Consider the following 24,914-nt stretch of genomic DNA (forward strand, 5'->3'; position numbering starts at 1 on the left):
GAGACAGTAGGGACAGAGGGGACAGCTCAGATGTGTTTGTAAAGCTTCATCATGCTGTGTGTTTTATTACAATCCAACTCATATTCACTGAGAAATTACTCAGGGTGCACTGCGAGACCCAAGGTTTGTAAGACGCATCACTACTGCGTTTATTTATGTGTAAATATCTCATGTTACAATGTGGGCACCTGCGGTTTATTGTTAGGTGAGGCCCACATATGGACAAGTTCTATTTTCTTTGTAAAGATTGTGTGCTTTTATTCAGGAGCGCTGCACAGCCTGAAAGGTACAGTTTTGTCATTTTACAATCTGTTTTCTTAAAGTTAAAACCAGCATGTTTCCATTTGAACTCACGCATCTGCTGGAAAATACTTCAGTCAGTCTGCTGCCGCCTCACTCCACGTGCGTTTTCTGAACACAAATACAAAACACCAAAGGAGCGACAAATGTGTAAATTGTTCCTGTTGACAGCAGTTTATATTTTGCCTTTCAAAAAATCGCAAATGCCCCAGTGCAATTATGTTCAAATCAGCAGAGCTACTTTTGAGGTATTGTTGGCAACAATCATTTTGTTTTGTATTTTCCTGGCCTGCTCACAGTCACAAGCTTCTTCTGATTGGTCTGTAGAGCCCAGATAATAAGTACAGCTTTAATTTAGTAAACAGCATCTAACTGAGAAATAGGCTGAAGTCAGGTACAATGAGCCACTGCAAGTTTGAGCCCCTTTTGTTATTCACGCCCAGTGCATGCGGCCCACTACACCCTTCAGTGGTGTGTGGGGATTGCAGTGGGAGGGGCCAATGCCAAACTGAGCAGAGCAGATCTGTGCACAGACAATTCATACTTCAAAAATTTAAGGTTTAAAACTCAAGAAACTGGATTTACAGCTACAAAGATTATATATAAGCTGCCGCTCCCATTACACACAGGGCGGTCAGTGCGTGGGGCATCAGGTGCTCCGAGGGGCACCAGCCTGACCAGGCAATAGGCTGTTTGTGCAGCAGCTGCACAGTTCCTTTTGCAATTCAGCCGGCCGATTCTGTCTTTAGTCATTTATCAATTCAAGACTAATTAAGACTGGACGCTCGCTGTCTCTAAGTTTGAGATGTGCAGCTGCACATGCCACAGTTTAAACAGATGCAGACAGATCACAGTTCAGAACAGTTTTGATCCACATATGTTTTCTATGATCTACAAAAGGGTCTAGAGATGATTAAAATTGGCCTCATATTCAATTAGTAAAAGAAAATGTGAACGAAACAAGACGTGTGATGCGTCGGCTGATACAATGAACTGCAGAGCTGACACAGCAAAGTCAACTTCCTACACATGTCTAAATCATGTTATTGCATGTTATTGCATTATATTGTATTATTTTTATGGAAGGCTTTTTAGTTGAGGGTCCCAGATCCCACTTAGAATTGTGATTTATGCTAAATCAAACTCATCTAAACCCATACACACTATTTACATGTTCAAAGTGGGTTGGTGGCACCACTGAACATCTCTGCTTTGAGCCCCAAAATCTGTCAAGTCTGTCTTTTTGACATTGTGGACCCATGTTTTTCAACTGAAATGACACACCATCAGTGTCCTTTTTTAGCATACATTTTGATGCTTTTGGTTGCTTAAAGTGAATAAAGAATATCATATATATAATGCAACTGTTATGTCAGATCTCTCTGATGTCAGATGTCTCTGAGATTCTGCTTCTTTCATAATTATTATGGGCATCTTCTTCTTTTCTTTTTTCAGTTTTCAAATATAAAACATAGAAGAAAGACACACAAAAAAGAACAGAACACAACCAGAGAGAACAGGATACAAAACTGGGTAGAAAAAAGGCATCAAAAGAAAATAGGCATATTATGTCCAAAATAAATGTCCAATTTGGTCCAAAGTCCTTAAAATGTGTCCATCTCTAAATTAAGTTCAAATGTGATCCTTTCTATTTTTTAAATTACAGTCACAATGTTTGTCCAGTTCTATATTGTTGGTGTCATCCTTTTTTTGGTGTACGGTCCAGAGGTATCCATTCACTGTCCATGGCAGGAGTTTTGAGGCCCAAATACATTGTTCTGTAATCAAGCTGGCTGGTGATGTCAAAGACTGTCTGAAATACTTTGTTTATTTCAGCTCAATATTTAAGAACGATGGGGCAGTCCCAGAACACATGGTAATGATGGACTTCTATGGCTTAGCTGCAATTTTTATACAAAACATGAGGTGTACAATGACATCTTCTACTGCCTGTTAACGTTTTTGACTCTTTTCAGCTGGTGAAAGGCTCATTTTACCTGAACACTGCTCTTTCACAAAGCTGAGGTTTGACCTAAAATGGTAAACCCAAAAAGTGGCCACATTTATCTGACCAGACCTTTATTTTTATTTATTGTTTTAAATTCAGACTACAGAACTGAATCTAAACTGAAATCTCCTCACATCAGGTCGGTTTGTTTTTCTGACACACTCACTGCTCACCGTTACGCACTGTTTTCCCCGAATTGTCCACATGGGGGCGCCGCAGTCCCGCTCTCCCCGGCCCCGCATCACGCACACAAAAAGGACCACAAAGAAAAAAGAAAAGGAAAAGTAGCGATGGGCTCTGAGAGGAGGAGGAGGAGGAGGAGGAGGAGGAGGAGGAGGAGGAGGAGGAGGAGTACGGGGGGCTCGCTTCTTTTCGGAACGCCTCTGATCACACGCTCCCGGTGCGGAGGGAGAAACGGCAGCAGCGTACGCCTGTTGTACTCGGATTACGCGCTCTATGGAACAAGTGCGACACCTCAACTTCTTCAACCCGCTTTTCTCTCCCTCTCCGCGTAAAACCTGCCTGGACTTTCTCTCTCTCTCTCTCTCTCTCTGGGATTTTGGTGGCAATGAAATAAACACCAACAACTACAACAACTACAACAGCAACAAGAAAAACTAAAACTAAACGCTGCTGGACTTATTCTTCTTCTGAACTTCGGATTCTTCAGCCAAGATGCGTTCGCTCGTCCCGCTCATGCTGCTGGTCACGGAGATGATGCTGACCGCGGAGATTTACGCGGACAGTACGGAGCACCCAACAGGTAACGACAAAAGAGAAAAATAACGGTTTTACGCAGCGCAGTTGGAAAGTTGCGCGTCTGTCTTTTATTGATCCGTGGAGATTTACGTGGGGATTGGAGCTGTTGGCCGCGTTTGAATGGTGTAAAGTTATGTTTTTGCTCAAATCATTGACGGATACGTCCAATTCTGTCTTTAAAACAAGTAGAAAGCAATAACTGTCCAGGGACTCTTTTAATGTTTTGTGCATTGACCCCGATCAAACAAAGACATTCAAATTCAGTACATAGTGGACAGTTGTTTTATTTTTAAAGTCTACTGCCTTTAGTCAATGTTAAAATGGACCATGACTCTTGGAATAAAGTTGAATTGGATTGCAACATGTCACTATATCCTGATGTTCCGTGCATAAAAGCGGATATTTGTGTAGTTTTGGCTGAAGTTGTGCCATCATGCACGCTCTGTTGTCGGTTTCAGAGTGATGCACATTATTTTTGAAGCTTTATTTTCACATATAATGCAGTGATTGTTATGTAAATGAATAAAGTCTTGCGGCTATCGTTACTTTTTGTGTGCTGGCCTTTGAAACTAATGAACAAAATTACAGTGGACTTGATTGTCTTCAGTGTCATAGGTTATTTCATTATAATTTTTCCACGCCTTTTTGTATATTACCTCTATTCGCTTTTTGAAAATTTAGATTCTTTGTTATATACGGTATATATATTTTTTGATAGATGAAATGCATTTTAGGAAAAGCTCTTGAAGGGAAGGAAATATCAGAAATATCGCACAGAAGTTGGCATTCCGTCTCAAACACATGTCCTTGAAACACATTAAGCAACAACTGTATTTAATATTTGGTTGAAGAGGCTAAAGATGACATCATTTGAACATGAAGTGTGGTTCAGAGCCTTCATGGGCCTGTGTGTGTACGTGATTGTGTGACGCTCCTGTCTGGACTTGCAGACATGTTTTCACTGCTAACGTTCATATAATCATTTGTCACATTTCAGGAAATAATCTCATGTCTCCAAAACCTTTTAAATTCTACACTGAATTGTGTATCAAAGGGCATGCGTTTTAAAATACAAAGGATCCTTTTCCAATGCAGGATTTGTCAAAGAAACTACCAATTTATGTTTCCTCATTATATATATATATATATTTTAAAGTATTTTTGCACTTGATGTTTTATTGTAACTATTGTAGATTATAGTGGTTCTCAAACATAACGGACGACTCTTCAGTTCTAGCATTTGCTTCGTTTGAGTCAGTTTTATCTACATTGTTTTCCTCTTTCGGGTTTGTCCTTCTGCAGCAATGATGTCGTCCTATTTTATGTCTAGTTTGACCTGGTTTAGCCCTAGTTCAGGCCTGAAATAGTCTTGTTTCAGCCCTAGTATAGCCCTAGCTTAGACTTGGTTTAGCCCTTGTTTAGACCTTGTTTAGACCTGAAATACTCCTGTTTTAGACATGTTTTAGCCCTTGTTTGGACCTGAAATAGTCAATCTTGTTTTTGACTTGCCTTAGTCCTAGAGTTTAGACCTGAAAAAAGCCCTTTATTAGCCCTTTATTTTAGCCATAAATAAGACCTGGTTTAGCCCTTTAGTTTAGATCTGAAATAGTCCTGTTTTAGACATGTTTTAGCCCTTGTCTGGAGCTGCATGTTTTAGCCCAAGTTTAGACCTATAGTGAATATTCTTTATCTATATTGTATCGTAAAGCATTAATTTAGACCTGTTTTAGACCTAGTTAAAACCTATTATTCAATTCTAATTTAGCCTGAGTTTAGACTTGAAAAATCCCTATTTTAGGCCTGTCTTAGCTCTAGTTTAGACCTGTCTTAGCTCTAGTTTAGACCTGAAAAATTCCTATTTCAGCCCTGTTTTAGCTCTAGTTTAGACCTGTCTTAGCTCGAGTTTAGACCTGTTTTAGCTCTAGTTTAAACCTGTTTCAGCTTTAGTTTAGACCTGTTTTAGCTCTAGTTTAGAACTGTCTTTGCTCTAGTTTAGACCTGTTTCAGCTCTAGTTTAGAACTGTCTTAGCTCTAGTTCAGTCCTGTCTTTGCTTTAGTTTAGACCTGTTTCAGCTCTAGTTTAGACCTGTTTTAGCTCTAGTTTAGGCCTGGTTTAGCTCTAGTTTAGACATGTTTTAGCTCTAGATTAGACCTGTTTTAGCTCTAGATTAGACCTGTTTTAGCTCTAGTTTAGACCTGTTTTAGCTCTAGATTAGACCTGTTTTAGCTCTAGTTTAGGCCTGTTTTAGCTCTAGATTAGACCTGTTTTAGCTCAAGTTTTGGCCTTTTTTAGCTCTAGATTAGACCTGTTTTAGCTCTAGTTTAGACCTGTTTCAGCTCTAGATTAGACCTGTTTTAGCTCTAGTTTAGACCTGTTTTAGCTCTAGTTCACTGGTCGTTCTGGGAAAGCCTAATCTTTTCTTTGGCATGAAACATTGAACCACTAGAGACGCAAAGCAAACCGTGGATTAGACAAATGCCAAGCAACACAGATTGGGCAATTCATGTGCAAATTGTTTAAGCTTGGATTTGAATAAGGAAACATACTTTATTGATCCAACAACCTCTTGCTTATTCATTTTAGAGATGTAGCAGCACTTTTGGCTCTTTCCAGCACTATGTGAGAAGCAGAAATAAATCAAGTGGTGGCACTCTGGATGATTTAGTCACGTCGGTGTCACAGTCCATATACCAGCCCTGACAGTCGGACTAAATATCCAGGCACAGACTTTGAAAAGGTACATGCTGAAATCTATACACAGGACTTCAACCTTCTCAGATTTGCCCTGTGGCGTTTCATTGACTGAGGAAACGCAGCAGAGCAGTTTAGTGTCAGCCCGGGTTTACATGCACTTTGGACAATTGGATTTGAAAAAGGACTAGGCAACTTATCTGATTTCCCTGGTGTTATAAAATCATAATGTCAAAAAAGAATAAACTACTTCTGATTTGCAGCAATAGCACACTTTATTTGTAAAAGCCAACCCAAAAAAATGGTCGGTTGCAGTCCAATGTGATATTTCTGCCATTTTGTGGGTAATTGTATGGTCCTGTCACATTTTTAGCCCATTCTGATGTGTTGTGAAAATATCTTTGACTATTGAAGAAAAAGTTACAGGTTTGTGCAATTAATCAGATTTTTGACTGCAACTAATGGTTATTTCTTCAAGATAAATATTCACAAATAGTGAATTATTGATAAAGATGGTGTTTTAAAGTCTGTATAGTCCAGGAAGAGAATACATAATGAGCATTTGTATTTGAAAGTATTTGTGAGAAAATGTGCTGTCACTGTTCCAAAATGTCCCCTTCCTTCCCCGAGTAAAAGTGTGAGTTGTGAAGCATGCCGCGGCACAGTTGTGATATAAATACCACACATATCACTTTCCCTGGCTGCAGTTGGTGCACACATGGCAACTGTGCTCGTGCTCTCCAGGATCTGTGCAACGCTTCTGACAACGGCTATAGAGCTCAGGAGCCCAAAGTGGAACATGCGAGAGGGGGAGGAGAGAGAGAGGGGGGATAGAGAGGGGTAGGAGAGAGAGAGAGAAAAAGAGAGACAAAGAGAGAGAGGCGAGAGAGAGAGGAGAGGGGGAGAAGGGGAGGAGAGAGAGAGAGAGAAAGAGAGAGGGGGAGAGAGAGAGGGGGAGAGAGAGGAGAGGGGGAGAAGGGGAGGAGAGGGGGAGAGAGAGAGGGGGAGAGAGAGAAATTGAGGGAGAGAAGATAGAGCGGAAAAGGCAGAATTAGGTTCTGACTGGCTGTCAGTGAACATAGAGGACGAAGTTGTGGGTCGTGGCAGCACCAGCTGGTGTCACCTGTCAACAAATTTGTCCCACACATTTGTCCCACACATTTGCTCCAGAAGCTTGGACAAAGTAGGACAGACTGAGTCCTTGGACATTTGTAAATAATTAAAAAATGTCCTACTGAGGCTTTTTTTTTGCAAACACAAATATGTTGTATGATATATGTTGACGGCAGTGAAATAGAGCAAAGGATCATGGTATTTGTGGTTCCTCTGCTTTATTATGCTTCTATAACAAAACAATGAATTTAATCAATTCTGAAACTCTTTAAATGTTCACAATGAATTACACTGGCGTCTACAGGGCAATAATGGACTCAGACATGAACTTTAACAGCAGCTTTTTACCATCTAAAAAACATTGACTAAATCAAAAATATAGTGTCTAAACCAGACTTGGAGAGACTTATCCATGCGTTTGTCTCCGGTAGATTAGACTACTGTAACGGCCTGCTCACTGGCCTCTCCAAACGAGCTGTAAAACAGCTGCAGTTCATCCAGAACGCTGCTGCTCGGGTCCTGACTAGAACCAGGAAGTACGATCACATTAGTCCTGTTCTCAGGTCTGTGCACTGGCTCCCTGTGGCTCAGAGAATAGACTTTAAAGCAGCTCTGTTTTTGTACAAGTGTCTCCATGGCCAAGCACCAAAGTACATCTCGGACATTTTAGTGCCATATGAACCATCTCGGACTCTGAGGACTTCAGGGACCGGCCTCCTGCTGGTGCCAGAGAGTCAGGACTAAACATGGGGAATCTGCAGACGTGAGACAGGTTCGACTCTGACAATGTTCAAATCTAAACATAAACTATTGTGATTACCGGGGCAATACTAAATTTGTTCTCTTCTCTTTCATGTCTTAAACTATTTTGTGATTTTAATGCATTTTTCCTGTTGTGTGAGGCACTTTGAAGTGCCTTGTGTACTAATCGTGCACATTTCCTTACAGCGGGACATGTTTTCCTAATTAAGTGATTGACTGGTGTGAAGATCCACCCCCTCAGTTTACAGAGCATTAAAAAGCCCGGCCCACAGGCTTAATATGTCTGAATAAAGTATAGAGGAGAAGAAGTCGGCTTTGGAGAGAGTGTGGGAAGACATTATGTTATTACAGACTGACTATAAGCTGGACTAAACTTCTTCAGTGCAAAATCAATCAAATGTGGTTTCCTGATGAGAAAAACAGGAGTTCTTGTCATTCATGTATTTCTGAGACATCCTACACAACAATGTCACAATATCAAATTTAATTGTTGGAATTGAGGAAAATAAAATGACAACCTTACTATTATTCATGATTACACAATGACCAAATAATAAAATCCAAAACTTTTGACATTCTTGACTTCAAATCAAACTTTCTGTATTATTAAGACAATTTTATTTTATTATTGAACTTGTGACTTATTTTGGCTCTAAAATCATCACACTCATTCATAAGTTTTAAGGATTCTATTCTCTCTTTTTTAAGACCCCAAAGCGTTCTGTTGTAATGTCTTGAGATGGAAGACCTCCTGTTTTATGCAGCTTTGTCATTCCCAGGTTCCACTAACCTGTTCTGCAGCTCTTTTGACATTCTATATTTAACTATGTGATGCCATAAGAATGCAAGGACAGAACTTCCCATGGGTAAAATGAGAAGTCTAACCCAATTTGGCAAAAGAAAGAAAGTTTGAATGGCATTTTCAGGAAGAAGATGGGGTGTCAGCGTTGGTGGAGTTTTAGCACCCACATTTTGTGTAGTAGGTTCTCAAATGTGGGTCATGTGGAGTTGTCAAGTGAAAGAGTGAAGCGCAGCAAAGTCCAGGTCCTCCACAAACACATGAAACACTCTCCAAACATTCTTCAAACTGTTCATGCTGAAAGTCTTTCTTGAGTGATGAGACGCACGCATGCTCTTTAGCGCATCGCATGTTAACGTGAGGTTAACGTGAGGTTAATGTGAGGTTAACGTGAGGTTTGTGTCAAAGATTGGGGATGTTTATGAGTTTTATATTCACACGTTGATTAATGTGCACTGCCCCATATTAAATACAATAAACATTTCTCTCAAAGAAAAGAAAAGAGCACTGCCTCCTGGACCAGGACTGACCCGCACACAGACCACTGCCTCCTGAACCGGGACTGACTCTCACACAGAGCACTGGACCAGGACTGACTCTCACACAGAGCACTGGACCAGGACTGATCCTCACACAGAGCCCTGGACCAGGACTGACCCTCACACAGAGCCCTGGACCAGGACTGGCCTGCACACAGAGCACTGGACCAGGACTGACTCTCACACAGAGCACTGGACCAGGACTGATCCTCACACAGAGCCCTGGACCAGGACTGACCCTCACACAGAGCCCTGGACCAGGACTGGCCTGCACACAGAGCACTGGACCAGGACTGACTCTCACACAGAGCACTGGACCAGGACTGATCCTCACACAGAGCCCTGGACCAGGACTGACCCTCACACAGAGCCCTGGACCAGGACTGACCTGCACACAGAGCACTGGACCAGGACTGACCCACACACAGAGCACTGGACCAGGACTGACCTGCACACAGAGCCCTGGACCAGGACTGACCCTCACACAGAGCCCTGGACCAGGACTGACCTGCACACAGAGCACTGGACCAGGACTGACCTGCACACAGAGCCCTGGACCAGGACTGACCTGCACACAGAGCACTGGACCAGGACTGACCCACACACAGAGCCCTGGACCAGGACTGATCCTCACACAGAGCACTGGACCAGGACTGACCCTCACACAGAGCCCTGGACCAGGACTGACCTGCACACAGAGCACTGGACCAGGACTGACCTGCACACAGAGCCCTGGACCAGGACTGACCTGCACACAGAGCACTGGACCAGGACTGACCCACACACAGAGCCCTGGACCAGGACTGACCTGCACACAGAGCACTGGACCAGGACTGACCTGCACACAGAGCCCTGGACCAGGACTGACCTGCACACAGAGCACTGGACCAGGACTGACCTGTACACAGAGCCCTGGACCAGGACTGACCTGCACACAGAGCACTGGACCAGGACCATGAACTCCTGTTTGGTTGTTTTGTGTGCACATTTCAGATTAAATCACGTGTTCTGCTATTGCCAGTTCTACGCCACTTCCCCTTTAGTCGACTAATGAATCGCCTAGGCATGTCTTTAGTCGACCCAGAATTTCTTTATTTCAACTAAAACCCTAGGATTTTGTTTTACTTGTTTGCAAGATCGACATTTTAATTTGATCCCTAAACATTCCAACAGTTTGTGACGACGCTTGAGACAACAACGAGACAATACAACATTATTCTACACGTGTTTGTCACTGTAAAAGCAATTCCAATTTGATAAACGCTTTCGAGGAATTGTTCTTGCCTTCTAAGATCAGATATTATGAGGCAAAAGGCAGGTTGTTTAGATGAGTGATACTGTCAAAAGCAAACTCGTAGGCAGCGGCCACGGTTGACAGCCGCTTTCATTGTTGACGCTGTAATCCTGTAAGATGCTTTTCCAGCATTTTGACAGCAGTCTTTGTGGCTTTTTCTTCTGCTTTTGGACGTTCACATCAGTGTCTAGTATGTCACTGCTTTCAAACAAACTGCCACCGATGTTTTGCTCTAACCATCAAATCATGTTTTCGAGTTTGTTTTTGTTGTTTGAGATTTAGATTTAGCAGGATATAGAGAATGGAAAGAAAATGTGTGTTCACTATGAACGTTGCACCAGGCAGCCTGTGCACCGGTTGTGCCCAGTGAGCCTATTTTGTTAATGTGATAACAAAATGGGCAGACCTCAAACTGGAGCCAGGTTCTGTTTGGATAAGGTCCCAGAGAAAGAGTGATTTGGTGTTAGGGAACAAAGGTAAACACTGAATAAACTGTGAGGCAAAATGGCTAATTTGGTCAAATATTTTTGGTGGCTATGAACAATATATATGTTCTAATGTTGATATATTTTTCGGTCCAAAGTAGGCCTGGGTGATAGAGAAAGAAAGAAAAGAAAAATCACATTTATTTTCTCATATTTTAATGGATTTTAGTAATGATTTAATGAAAATAAACTAAGACTTTTAATCTGTCTGACCTCAAAACCACATGGCTGAGGATCGGCTCACATGATTCAATCTCGACCTGACGATGTTTTTATTCATTGTCCAGCCCAAGTCCAAATTAACGTGACACACTTGATTCTACTGCCATATTAGGAAAAAAGCTGCTATGCCAGCTGCTGCCGAGCTGTGGTTTTACCAATAAGTCTCGAAAGAAAGGATTATTCTTCTGTTCACTGTATTCCACCGTGGTACTCCTGTTGTATTGGCACTTCGGTTGAGCGAGAATTCTTTTCACTTTAGTGGAGAATGAGGGAAAAAACCTTCCATTAAAATATGATATAAAGTTGGTTGTTTTGTGTAAAATTTTCAGTGTTCATGAGCGCCAAGTCAACACTGCACTGATTCCTTGGGCCTGAAAAATTCTTTGTGTAGAACTTATTTATGTTGAGATCCACAACCCCGTGTTAAATAATACATTTAATAATTACAGATAATTACAACGGATGGCGGCGCCTAAGGCAACTTCCAGAATAAGGTTTATAAAATCCTCAAAAACCCAAATGGATTAGTTCCATCAGGAGGGACCAGTGGCCTCCAATAAATCACTCCAGACTGAGCAGTGAGCACTGTTACAGGAGCCAGTTTACTTATGAGAGTACCATTATTTAAGTGGTTATGCTAATAAACACCATTAGCCGACGTAGACTTAATGTTACCCTCATTTGGTGCTGTCCAGGTGCCAGCTGTGGGCTCTTGAAAGGTTTGGGGTCCTGTCCGTGCGTAGAGCGGCTGTGAATGAGGAAGAGCAGATGTAAATGTCCGCAAAGGTTTGTTGTGGCAAGTTTTAGTTGTAGATAAGGATCAAAACCCATAACTTCTGTCTCCTAGAAGTATGTGCTATTTGTAAATGTAGCATCAGGACTTTCTAATAGTATTCTACAACATACAGTGATGTCATCAAAGCGGCGACATCAACAAACATGTAACGTGACTGAAACACGTGAGTAAGTAAGACCAAGACACCGATGGAGGACACTGACACTGATTTATGCTTAAGCCTCCAGAGTTCATCCATGCATTATTAATATTGACCTTAATATCAACATTAAACCTTAAACAAGAACTCAGCCTGATGACACTGTAGCTTATTTCTTGTTTACTGGTTCAATTTGGGTTTAGTACTAGTTAATGTTTAGTACTACCTGGTTTGATTCTAGGTTAGTCCTGGTTCAGACCTGGTCTTATCGTTTAGTCCTGGTAATTTTAGTAAAGATATTTTTGTTCACAAAAATCGCATTTAGCAATAGTTATTCTATCTCTTTTGAGGGCATATTTTGCGCTGCCCAAAATGATACTTGGCGTGTTGTGCTCCTCCGGCCCAGAAGCATTAGCCCTCCATAAAATCTGACCCTAAAGAAAATCAAGTTGAATAGTCCTGCTGTAGTTGCTTGCAAATAATGCATGTTTTGCCCATGTAGTATTTTAAGAAATCAATAACTGCCCCAAACCATGAAGACATTAGACTTTCTCCTTTCTAAGTACAGAAGCTGCTTGCCAAGTAAGTATGTTTTTTTTTATTTGTCATCAACAAGCAGTTTCCTTATAATTGCTGACAAAGTCCAGCCTAATTTAGCATGTCTTCAAAAAAGCAGCGTCCGCATTACATTCTTGAAAGGATTCGCTGTCTGCTTGTCTTCATGTCGATAGATACAGTAAGTTTTATGCCAAAGAAATAACTTCTAACTTGTATTAGACAGGAAAGCTTAGCGTGAAATGGGGATGAGAGAGAAGGGAAGACATGCAGTAAATTGTCGGATCTGAACTCACGGCGGCTGCACATTGGGCCTGGCCAGTGTGCTGCTGCCCTAACCACTCGGCCACCGGGCAGCACTTCACTATGGTTTTCAACTCAACACACGTTCATTGACTTCAACTTTGAAACTACAGCTATTATTATTTCTCTTTTCGGTAAAATATCAGTCGTTTTGTGGCAACTTCAACGGAACAAACACAACTACTACTATGTATAACCCCAAAATATTGCAGAAAAATACAACAACTTAGTGTATTGTAGAGTACTGCAGTTCAATTGAGCACGTACACTATTTCATCTAGTTCGTTTGACTGTTTGTTTAATCTGTGTTGTTTAACCCAATGAGAAGTTTTCTTCTTCTTCTTCTTCTTCTTTGGTGTTTCATGGCGGTTGGTATCCAAGTGTTACATTACTGCAACGTACTGTAGTTGTACGTCTTCAAAGCACGTGCTCCACGCCACACTGTCAAAAAAAATGCAATAAATATAAATAAATAAAGAGAAGGAGAGAGAGAACGATAGAGAAGGAGAGAGAGAAAGATAGAGAAGGAGAGAGAGAAAGATAGAGAAGGAGAGAGAGAAAGCTAGAGGAGAGAGAGAAAGATAGAGAAGGAGAGTGAGAAAGAGAACGAGAGAGAGAAAAAGAGAGAGAGAAATGTCTTGACTTTAAAATTACCACTTAATGACATCACAAGGTGGAACATAACAGTTTGAGCGTTGCATATGGTGACGGCCGGATAATGCAGGATCACTCCGGGTATGCTTTTTGATGAGGAGACAACATTCTAACATGGCTAAAAGCTCACAAGAGTTCCATCCACAAGAGTTCATTTTGCATAATATAGGACTTTTAAAGGTGCATTATGTAAATGTCTGCCCCCCCGTCGGTCACCTTGAGATGTGTATGCTTCACCCGGAATGTTCCACAGCACGGCACGTCGCTCATTTCTCTTGGATTCATTCAATTACAGGTTTTTTTCTCGCTCAAAAACATGCATTCTTATTGTTACTGGGCTACATACATAGAGATACAAAGGTTTCATTCCCTTCTGTGAAACGTTCTAGGCTAAGCAATAACATCTCCATGGAGAAAAGCAGGTGGCAGACCCTTCACCAAAACAGTTACATAATGCACTTTTTAAAAATAGAACGTCTTATTACAAGCTTTTTCTTAGACTTTCAGTGTGGCAGTGATTGTGGCCTGGCTTTGCTCTTTGATACACCATCTCGTGAACGCATGCAAATATCATGTTCACTATACTGCAACGCCTATGACGAAATACTCTTATTATGTGTGAAACAACATCTCCCTAATAGAACACTCGCACAATACACAAGACACAATTACGTTACGTTGTTGCAAATGCAGCCTGTAAATCTATAATTATAGCATGTTATAATTGAGCGCAACAAGAACAATGGTGGTTGGACGCAATTTAATATTAAGTGGCAAAACTTCCATGCCAAGACGGGGGAGTGTATTCTTCATTCACACTGTCTAATGCCTAGTTGGCAAGAGATATCGGTGTAATTAAGCGTGAAATGGACAAAAATGACCAGTTAGAAATGATAAAGCGTTCGTAAATTATTGCGGTTTTAGCAAAGAGCTTTTTAACCATGTGTGCGTGGGTGGATCAAGCAAGGCAGACAAATGGAAAAGGGAGGAGGGAGAGTGCAACTCAATACGGCATTTCACTTCTCCATACTCCAACAGTTTGATGACTTTTTGAAAAATCGTAATTGCTTGGACGGCCGTTTCGCTGGACCCTTTGCTGGCAAACCAAACTTGTTAAGGTGCCTGACGGAATGGGCTTTTTACTTTTACCATTAATCATAGTAGTGGAAGTTCCCAGACGCGGAGGTGGTTCTCAATCTTGGCAATGTTTAAATATGAGAAAAGATTGAGTCCCCCTAATCGACGTCCATCTAAAACGACCAGCGTGGGATAAATAGCATTCTCACTTAAAGAATTGGTCATCAGTCTTTCCATAAATCTGTTTAATAGTGTTGTGGAGGACAGTCAAGCCCCTTGCCAATTGTAAATGAGGCAAGTAAGATGTCTAATAAGGACTTGAACACTGAAGACTTATGGGCACGTAGATAATATGTTTCGTTAATGTTTATGCAATTAAACAACTGCTGCCGACTGTAGTTATCAAGTAGCAACTGCTGACTTTGAAACTTTTTCTTTACTATAGCATTTTTAAACCTGTAAATGCAGTTCTATTCTCAACCCACACATGCTTCTTATTGGTCAGTCTTTGTTATAAGTGAATGACAGGTGAATTAAATAAATCAAATGTATGTATCCACCTTATTCCGAAGGTCCTGGCTGACTTCCGCTGCCCACTTCCAGAGAGAATAAGAGAAAATAAGTTCTACACCGACTAAAAAGCTTTCAGGTCGTCCAGCAAATCTGTGTATTGTTGAATTGTTGGCCACATGAACATTTTACACAAATCAATCTAATTTATACCATGTTTTAGCATTCAGACGTTTTTCTTGTTCTCCACTTAGATGAAAGAAGGATGCCATTACAACGGAAGTGCTGATCCGCAGCAAAAAGAGACAAAAGTGGGCGTGGTGGAGTAAGGTCAATAAGCTCTCAGAAGATACCATTATAAAGCTACAAATGAATCAATAGGTTTAACAGTGATGACGAAATTACAACCGCTTCCATAGCAATTACTGCTATTACTATTTAAATGGTCAAATGTCCTTCAAATGGTGTCAGTAACAGGAAACTGTAAATGTCATCAGATAGTCGGTCAAACTCTTACACTGACTGATGCTAGTCAAAGCACGTAAAATTACACATTTCACATATATTAATCCTAATATTTTATTGATATATAAAATGAGTACTTCAGGATATTTATGTAATTCATCTGCTCTCCTCACCAGCAATATGTAAAAAAGGATGTTATATCAGAAATCTCAACTTAAAGTTATTTTTCCACTTTTTGCGAGCTAATGCTAACGGCTATACGAAAAAATACTGGCTCCAGAGTCATAAGATAAGATATTCCTAGAGTTGCTGTCTATGGTTGGCATCATACAGGCAATGTATACTTTGTTTGCAATTGAAACTCCTTACAACTTTGCACATTTTCTATTGTTGAAAGTATGTATTATTTATGTACTTGATTTTTACCATCTTAAAAACATGAAAAACTAAGCTAATTATTTTTAAACCGTTTGCAGTGATCCAAACTTATTTCTCACTTACCTAATGCATTTTTTAATTATTCACCACGATGAGTTTATAAGCACAGCTAACAAACATTAACATGCTAACAGTGCACTTCCTGCTTTGTGGTCAATAAAACACTCTATAATTAGATGCAGACAGCAGACAGTGGTCTCATTTTCACCATTTACAATATTTTTGACAAATCTCTGTACTGGACCAAAATTGATTTTTCTTTACATGAATAGAATACTTATGAATAGAATACCCCTTTAAATTGAATGAATCTATTTTACTATTGCAATATTTCGTCTTTAAAAAAACAACAACCAACCAAACATAAATACAAACAAAATCACAACATATTTAGATTAAAATAAAAGTCCCATAAGGTCCAAAGTCAGTCAAATTTGTCCCCATTCATCTTACATTGGTAGCACACATAAGAGCTTGATCCATCATGTGGCTGCGCTCATCTCCGCCGCCATGCCAACTTGTCACCACACTCCTCCCTATGAGAAGTGACAACAGCAGCAGTCCCTCCCCAGCCCCTGCCCCGCTCTCGGCCCCCCGGCCCCTCGGCGCCTCCAAACTGGCACCTGCCTCGTCTCGCCAGGTGTTGCAGACATGTTTATTTTCTCCCTAAATACCAACAAATGATTACGGCGCAGATGGAGATGCAGTCGAGCACCGCGCTGCCTGTCAAGTCCTTCTCTCGACATGTTCAGACAATAAAGTTAATTTGCTCCACCTCAAAATCCCGCTAACGTTGTCGGCGGACGGCTGTGTTTAATTTAACCGAAAGCTGCTGCGTTTGTTGATTGCTTCCCTTAGTGAGTGGTTTTATAGCTAACACAACCCTATCGCCGCTCTTCTGGGTTTTTATTTCCTACAAGCGCTCTAATGATGTGCTGGATGGAAGGTATGCTGGAATCAGGCAGATTGTTGAGGAGGGTTTGCATTGCACGCACAAAAAGTCACAAACAGACGGAAACTATACAATGATGCAAAGTACAAAGACTCTGAATGTATTTTGTCATGAGTATTTGCTAAGAGTTATTCAGTTAAACTTTTAAAATTCGAAGATATACAAAATTTTTGTTCTACATTTCTTTTTTTCAATAAACATCTATGGTAAATTGCCACCTTTGCCATTTTTGTTGACTTTTATTTCTTATTTTTTAGAAGGTAAATTATACCCTTCATACCATGCAGTTTGATGTAAAAGCAGCTATTTGAAAACAGAAAGTAAGAAAAAGTAAGAGAAGGGACTAAGAATTCAAGCTAAAACATGATCTTTACTCATGGTTCAACATTTAAATTACAAAGGTGTGCTCTTTATAAAGTTCAGATTGCAGACAATACTTTGAAGTTTATTATTAAATTGGTTTGCACATTATTACGGGGGAACTACATTTGCACTACACCTTTTGAACAAATGACGAGTTGATGAGTCGTGAAAGCCAGAATGCTGGTGCAAGACAGTGTCCCCCTAAACCACTTTCCCAATGCCAGATTTGATGTTTCAGTACAATCCTCACCTCACTGTGCCACAACATCTTACCAAGTTGTGAAATAGAGAGAAAGCGGTGCTATCTATCAATCAGTGATGGTGAAAACTGCTGTGTGCGTTTCTGAAATGTTGACCACCGTTTATAGCCCCAAAGTGTCTCCTAATTCCTCCACCATTTCGGAGACAGGACGTATCATCAGCGAGACTGGGCCAATTACGCTGTCAGATAAGCCAACACGGAGCTATCGCCCCAAAATACTTGCTGTTTTTTGTGGACAATTGCTGGTTGTATGACAGGTTTTTTTGTTCCGTTTTTTTCTTCAATGCTACTTTTCCCCCGCATATTTGTTCAAAGAATGTTTAAAGGACACTTATTATGCACAATTGGGTTTAGATTAAGCTTTACAAACATTAATAAGCACTTGTTATTTGTTTATGCGCTTTTACTATTTGGTTAGTTTAATAAGCAGCTTATTAAGGCTCTTATAAACATTTTCTACGTGGTTTATGAACACACACACACAATCTAATCTGACTGTGATCTAATCTATTTGTTGGCCCTCCTGATTTCTGATTAATTGGCTCAGATTATTAAGTACGTAATTTGACCAAAGTGTGTGTGTGTGTGTCTGTCTGTCAGTCAGTCTGTGTGTGTGTGTGTGTGTGTGTATGTGTGTGTGGAATAGACTTCAAATAAAGGTTCCAAGCCAGAATAAAGATGTTGCGGCTCACACCGACCAGTTTATGGCCCCCGATTGGCCCTCTGCTTGGTCTGTATTTCTGTATGTGGTCCTGGTGAAAAACGTTTGGTGGATTCAACCAGTCACAATGAACGTTTGTCATGTTTTAAGCTTTTAGCCTCTGGATTGTTGAAGAAAATAGGAGGTGACCGTATTCCTATTCCCCCCGTCAAGCTGGATGAAATGGTTGAACGTCTTGGCCACTTAAGAATAATCGCTGTACAACACATCCAGGTATTATGCAAGAAGTGATGCTTTTTCTTGTTTTTGAAAACCTCCTTTTCAAACCAACAACTCTGCAGATGAATCATTGTTTTTTGGTAAAGTTCTGGATTTAGCACAGGCCTTCAAAGTATCCAACTGATTATTTTTTGTATCACTGCGTCTTTGCTTGAATTTCAACTAGTGATTCATGTTACTTCCTACTTTTATAACCCTGTGTTTTCATCTCATCTGCAGTACATTTTGTTTCTCTTAGATTATTCCTATTTTGAGGACTCATTCTCGTCTGCAACTTAATTTAGAGCCAGTCAGTTGGGATGGCAGATGGTTTCGTAAAATACAAACATTATGAGTGGGAGTTTTTTGTTTTCTTCTGGATAAAATTTTGTGAAAAATCCATATATTTTGGGTGACAATGGCAGTGCGCAAATTCATAATGTAAAACCGACTCTTCTGACTCACGATGTCATTTTAAGACAGTATTAAACGTATCTAAGTCCATGACGCCTCCAGGCCAAGTAACAAGTCAGACACCTCATACTGTGCACCTCTCCAGGATATAACCTTTCAGAAGCCTTTATAAGCACAGTTTTCTTTGCTAAGAGTCAAATAGGGCTGCAAAATGGCCTTCAGAATACCACCAGATCTAGACAAGATTACTTTAGGTCTAACATTGGGCTAAAACAAATATGATCCTAAAAGAGAACAAAAATATTGACTATATTGCTTCAAAAAATATGTAATTTTGATGTAACTATTGCTTTGTCCGGGTTCTTCTTCTTAACTATGATTATTATTTTAAATTTATATTTCAATCATAAGAAAATGACATAAGGCAAGCAAATATTGATGATAAAAATAGGGCTTATAAACGACTTACTTTGTGTTGGATTTAACATTCATTCATTACTAAATAGTGTTGAATGGCTCAGAGATACAATGGCACTTGCATTGTCTTATTCTTTTTTTATATATCTATAAAAAAAAACACAATGAAACAAAACAAGACCAGAGAGAAATCAGTACACATTCAATGACAGAAAAAAGAAGAAGAAGAAGAAGAAGAAGAAATTAAAGCCGCAAGCGGCATCCAACGGCCCTCGCGGGCCGCCGGCCTTTCCGACTCTGCGCTTTCGACTTGATAAAGATGGCGCCCTTATTGTGTTGAATTAAAAAAGAACTTGACAGACGGCGACACATTGGACATGGCCAATCCAGTGCAAATGAACACCTGTGTCAGTCAAATTTGCTGCGCCGCCGCACAGAGACCATAGCACTTGGAATATAAATATGGATAACTTTTGATGCCCCGCTTGTGTAGATGATATTTCCCAAAGTATGATCGAGCCATTGCCCACGGAGGAGTTTGTTAAAGTGTGAAGCGTAAATGTGAACATTTCAAAGATTTGGCGTTTTCCCATTTGTGACAGTATATTTGCAGCTCCACGGCACAGAGACCGTACCACTTAATATCAAAATATGGATAATTTTTGATACCCCGTTTGTGTAGATGATTTTCCCCAAATATGAGCTTGAGCGGGCAATCGCCCTAGGAGGAGTTCGTTAAAGTGTGAAGCGTAAAAATGTGGTCATTTTAGAGATTTCGCTGTTTTCACATTTCTGACATATATTTGCGGGTCAGCCACACAGAGACCGTAGCACTTAGAATCAAAATATGGATCAGTTTTGATGCCCCGTTTGTGTAGATGATATTCTTCAAATATGAGCTTGATCGGGCAATCGCCCTAGGAGGAGTTTGTTAAAGTTTGAAGCGTAAAAATGTGGTGATTTGAGCAATTCTACGATTTTCCCATAAGGATAACATGGGATGTTTCTGTCATCGCTACGGTTACGCCGTACAAAATATGACTTTTGCTGTCATAATTTTATGATCAGGATGGCAATTTAGAATTTAGTGCAAAATGTCATGTTATTTGGAAAAACTTTATTGTTTATAGGCCACTCTGAAGGCCAAATAGTCCAAATTCTGGGTAAAGTTTGTGGCTCCGTCGCACAGAAACCGTAAAAGTTATCCTTAAAATTTGGATAACTTTAGATGCCCCACATGTCTAGAGGACGTACATCGATTTAGAAGTCGGTGGGCAAAACGCACTAGGAGGAGTTCGTTAAAGTGTGAAGCGTAAAAATGTGGTGATTTGAGCGATTCTGCGATTTTCCCATAAGGATAACATGGGATGTTTCTGTCATCGCTACGGTTACGCCGTACAAAATATGACTTTGGCTCTCATACTTTAATGATCAGGATGGCAAATTAGAATTTTGTTCAAAATATCATGTCATTTGGAAAAACTCTATTGTTTATAGGCCACTCTGAAGGCCAAATAGTCAGAATTCTGGGAAACGTTTGCGGCTCCGTCGCACAGAGACCGTAAAAGCTATCCTTAAAATTTGGATAACTTTAGATGCCCCACTTGTCTAGAAGACGTACACCGATTTTGAGGTTGGTGGGCAAAATGCACTAGGAGGAGTTCGTTAAAGTGTGAAACATAAAAATGTGGATATTTGAGAGATTTTGCGGTTTTCCCATAGGGATAACATGGGAGGTTTCTGTCATCGCTACGACTACGCCGTAAAAATTAAGGCATTTGTCTGATTGGCTTTTTTGATCGGGACGCCAAAATAGAATTTTGGGTAAAGTTTAGAACATTTTGGTAAAACTAATTTTTGACCTTCAATGTTAATTTAAAGGTCACTCTGTAGGGGGCGCTATCGCGCCCATTTCAATTTTGTCATCATAAACTGGTCCAAACTAGAAAGTTTAACAACTGATTCAAATATGGTCCTAATCGGACTCGTTTTGATCAAATGGGAGCAATTTTTAGATTAGCAATAAGTGGTCCAACTTTGCGGCTGCGCCGCACACAGAGCGTAAAAGGTATACCAAAAATTTGGATAACTTTAGATGCCCCACTTGTCCAGAGGACGTACGCCGATTTTGAAGTTGGTGGGCAAAACGCCCTAGGAGGAGTTCGTCAAAGTTTGACGTGAACAAAATGGCTAACTCAGCTTGTTTTCATTATCAAAGGAAGATGGCGGGCATAGGGTAAGTCTGGGGGCGTGGCCACAATGATATATTTTTTTTGTCCTCACGAGAGGAATGCGTGTCCTGAATTTCGTAGCTCTACAACAAAGTTGACCTCGGGGCGTCTCCCATAGGCGCAATGTATTTTGACTTTTGTCGGTGGCGCTGTCGCGCCATTTTTTGACGAAAAAAAAAATGGCCCAGAAAAAATCAAATTTTTCGCCGATTCTGAATTTTGGGCAAAGTTTGGTGAGTTTTTGAGCATGTTCAGGGGGTCAAATTAGAGCTCAAAGCGCAGAAGAAGAACAATAAAAAAAAATAAAAATAATAATATTTTTAGCAAAAACAATATAGCCGTTTCCACTATAACAACAAATGATACATCGTTTGAAAGCTCTAAGCCTTCCCGATGCCGCCATGGGCTGGAATCATCATTACGAGCGCTTACGCGCTCGTCACTCCCTATTCCGTCGGGATGCCCCGCCCACTCCCCATAGACTTCCATTGATTTGAGCAGATACAAGCATGGCCCATGCCTGCGGCATGGATTCTCGCGTATGGGACGATGCCAGGAGGGTTTTTGGAGGAATGCAGCGCTTCGCGCTGCTGTTGTCAACAATGAGTGAATGGGCTACGTCCATTCACTAATTGTTGACTATTTCTGTCATAGCAGGAGTAAGTATGCATGATCCATGCCTTTGGCATGGGCTAGTTCACTGTACTTGCCAGGGGCGACGGGGTACCAAACATGCGGGCTGCGCCCGCATGTTTGGTCAGACAGTTGCAACGCTGCCTTCGGCAGCGTTGCGGGAGCAATAGGCCCTCCGCCCTGCTGGGGCTCGGGCCTAATTAAACCAAACCAACGTCCCACTTAGTCCAGTCCGTCAAATTTGTCCATTTTCAATTTTTTCAGAGTTCTAAAACGTCCACTCTCAGCACGACTTGTTTTGGAGCTTTTGTATTATCCACATAATGGTCTTTCGATTCGACCAATGAAAGCTTTGATTGATGCTACGTCTTCCTACACAATATGCCTATTTCTGAACATCACTGAATGTCCTCCAAAATGGCCTCTTGTCCATTAGCCCTCCATCCTTGGCGCATGTGAAACACCTCTCACACCATTACCTCTGAGATTTGTCAGTCCTGCTGCTCTCAAGAATCTCCATGAATATTCCAGAGGTGCTCCTGTTTACACTCTGCAGAGAAACCCACCGAGCTGGCCAAAGAACCCGCGGTCAGCTCCGTCCACGGCCATGACAATTCCAGAGCTGCTTTTGCTAGCTAAAGGATTTGCCGGGGCGAGATGTTTGGCACGGTGCGTTCCGGTGACAGTTGGAAGGGTCAGAGTTGAAGGCGAGGGATGATTCTTGCGGCCGTGCTGTCAGCGATTGTCACTGTGGATGAGAATAAGATGTGCCGGCCAAACCGAGGCGATGAGGTTTGCGCGTCACGGCTGCCAGAGACGGGGAGAAAGAGGCCATGCGCCCAAAGGGACTTCTCTGAATGACGGGTGCGTCTTCTCGCATCAGACTGTGCACGACTTCTGGACGGCATGACCACAAACTGGTGCATGATGTGATTACCGTAATTAATTGTGTGTTTTTAGTTTGATACTTTTGCTTTTTGATTGTCTGACTAGTGTATTTGCTTAGTTGAATCCAATTGGACACTTTTTTGGGGACAAGCTAAATTTTAAGCATAAATTGTGTGACCTCACAGTTTTGGATGAGTGTTTAAGCCTTTTAAGCCTTGGCCTTTGTCCAAGCCAAATGTAAACACTTGGGGAAAAGAACATCTCATAAGATAATTATCCCTAATGGAAAAAACAGAACCAAAAAAACACATTTTCAATTTGGGTTTATTTATTTGAATGGTGTCCTGTGGTATCTGACCTAGTTTATCTGACATTTTATCACAGAAACTAGATTCAATATAGTGTAATTAAAGAATTAATTAAGAAAAAAAAGGAAAAAATACTTAAACTTAAAATAAAATAAAAATACTTGTCACAGTTGACTACTTTCATGCTAGCTATTTTGAAGTACACTTTATATCTCAAACTTCTCCGGCACTGATAAAACTCTGCTTGGACTAATTGCAAAAAATCTAATTCTCTTCGCTCCACAAACCTCTTCCTTCTATTCAGGAAAAAAAAATTAAATCACTGATATGGAGCAAGACCCGGGCGTTTGATCCCAAGGTGGCTGTAGATATTACGCTTTAAAATGTAGGCGTTTAAACTTATCAAACCGCTGGGCCTTGGAGTGTCCCCGCGGCACAAGCTATCAAAGTTTTGGAGAAAGTTGTGAACTAAAAGGAAGAAATATTAGAAAACGTGAAATAAATAACTGATAACATGCAGCCTGGTGAGGTGTGCAAAGACGGGCAGGATGAGGCTGGAAATCGCAGGGTCCCTCGCGGTCTGATACACGATAATATCACGATTAGCTGATATTCAGTTTATCGCACAGGATTATCTGCAATTAGGCATGTCATGATATCAAATTTGTTTCAATTATATTGTTGTAAAAAACAGAATTATCGAGTTTGTGACCAAACAACAGTGAAATATTATATTTTCTTTCATTCCCATTGTAATTTTTGAGCCTATATATTTAAAAAAATAAAAATATATTGCTTTGGATTTTAACGATTAAATTGTGACCTGAATAATCACTATTATCAATAGTACAATCCAATATCTCCAATACAATCTTCACCAAAACCAATACATTTTAACAACAACATTCTTTGTTAAACCACAGCCTTTGTTAAACCACAAACTTCATATGAAATAAACACAAATTGTATTCAACAAAACAGTGAATATGTCAAATATACACTGTAGCTTGTGGCGATATATCGATACAGCAGCAAACAATATCAATACTGTATCACCAAATTTAGTCTTAGAAAAAAAATATACATTTTTAGCACACTCAGATATAGACATGTCACAATGTCAAATTTCAGTTTTATGATTATTGTGAGAAAAATCGTCACGATTTAACCATTATTCACGATTATTGAGACCAAACAACAGTAAAATCTTTAATCTTCTTAATTCACGAGGTCTAATACATAATGCTCCTCATGTTTGTGACCGACTTTACAAAAGTTACATTTAATGTGACTGTCTGGAAAAAAAAGAGAGTTAATTGTCACAAAAACAGCCAGATAAAAAAATTCTTAACATTTGGCTATATATTGAACAAAAAAATACTCAAATTTGCTTCTAAAATTGTCACGATTATTATTATTTTTCTTACAATTATATTGTGACGTGAATAATTACCCTAATAATCTTGACATCCCTACATCAATGATGCTTTGGTTGATGATAATGATTATTACATGTATAAAGACTTTGTTGATGTATGTCTTATCATAACGTGTTTACCAATCCATTACACTGCTGCAAATAAAAAATGAAAACAATAATCTTTTTGCATGAAAGCT

At 40.3% G+C, this 24,914-nt stretch overlaps 1 protein-coding gene across 5 annotated transcripts in view; it reads left to right on the plus strand.

Annotated features, from left to right (window-relative positions):
* The first annotated feature begins 2,914 nt into the window (after positions 1-2,914).
* Positions 2,915-24,914, plus strand: part of LOC140361637 (receptor-type tyrosine-protein phosphatase U-like) — a 422,151-nt gene continuing 400,151 nt past the window's right edge. For all 5 annotated transcript variants that reach the window (XM_072447383.1, XM_072447385.1, XM_072447384.1 and 2 more), the window contains exon 1: positions 2,915-3,071. In XM_072447383.1, the coding sequence (XP_072303484.1) occupies positions 2,984-3,071 (88 nt within the window). In that variant the 5' untranslated portion in view covers positions 2,915-2,983. The remainder of the gene's footprint in view (positions 3,072-24,914) is intronic.

This window comes from Eucyclogobius newberryi, unplaced genomic scaffold (assembly GCF_026437365.1).
Source record: "Eucyclogobius newberryi isolate DKJ021-1_F unplaced genomic scaffold, fEucNew1.0.hap1 SCAF_16, whole genome shotgun sequence".
NCBI classification, from domain to species: domain Eukaryota; kingdom Metazoa; phylum Chordata; class Actinopteri; order Gobiiformes; family Gobiidae; genus Eucyclogobius; species Eucyclogobius newberryi.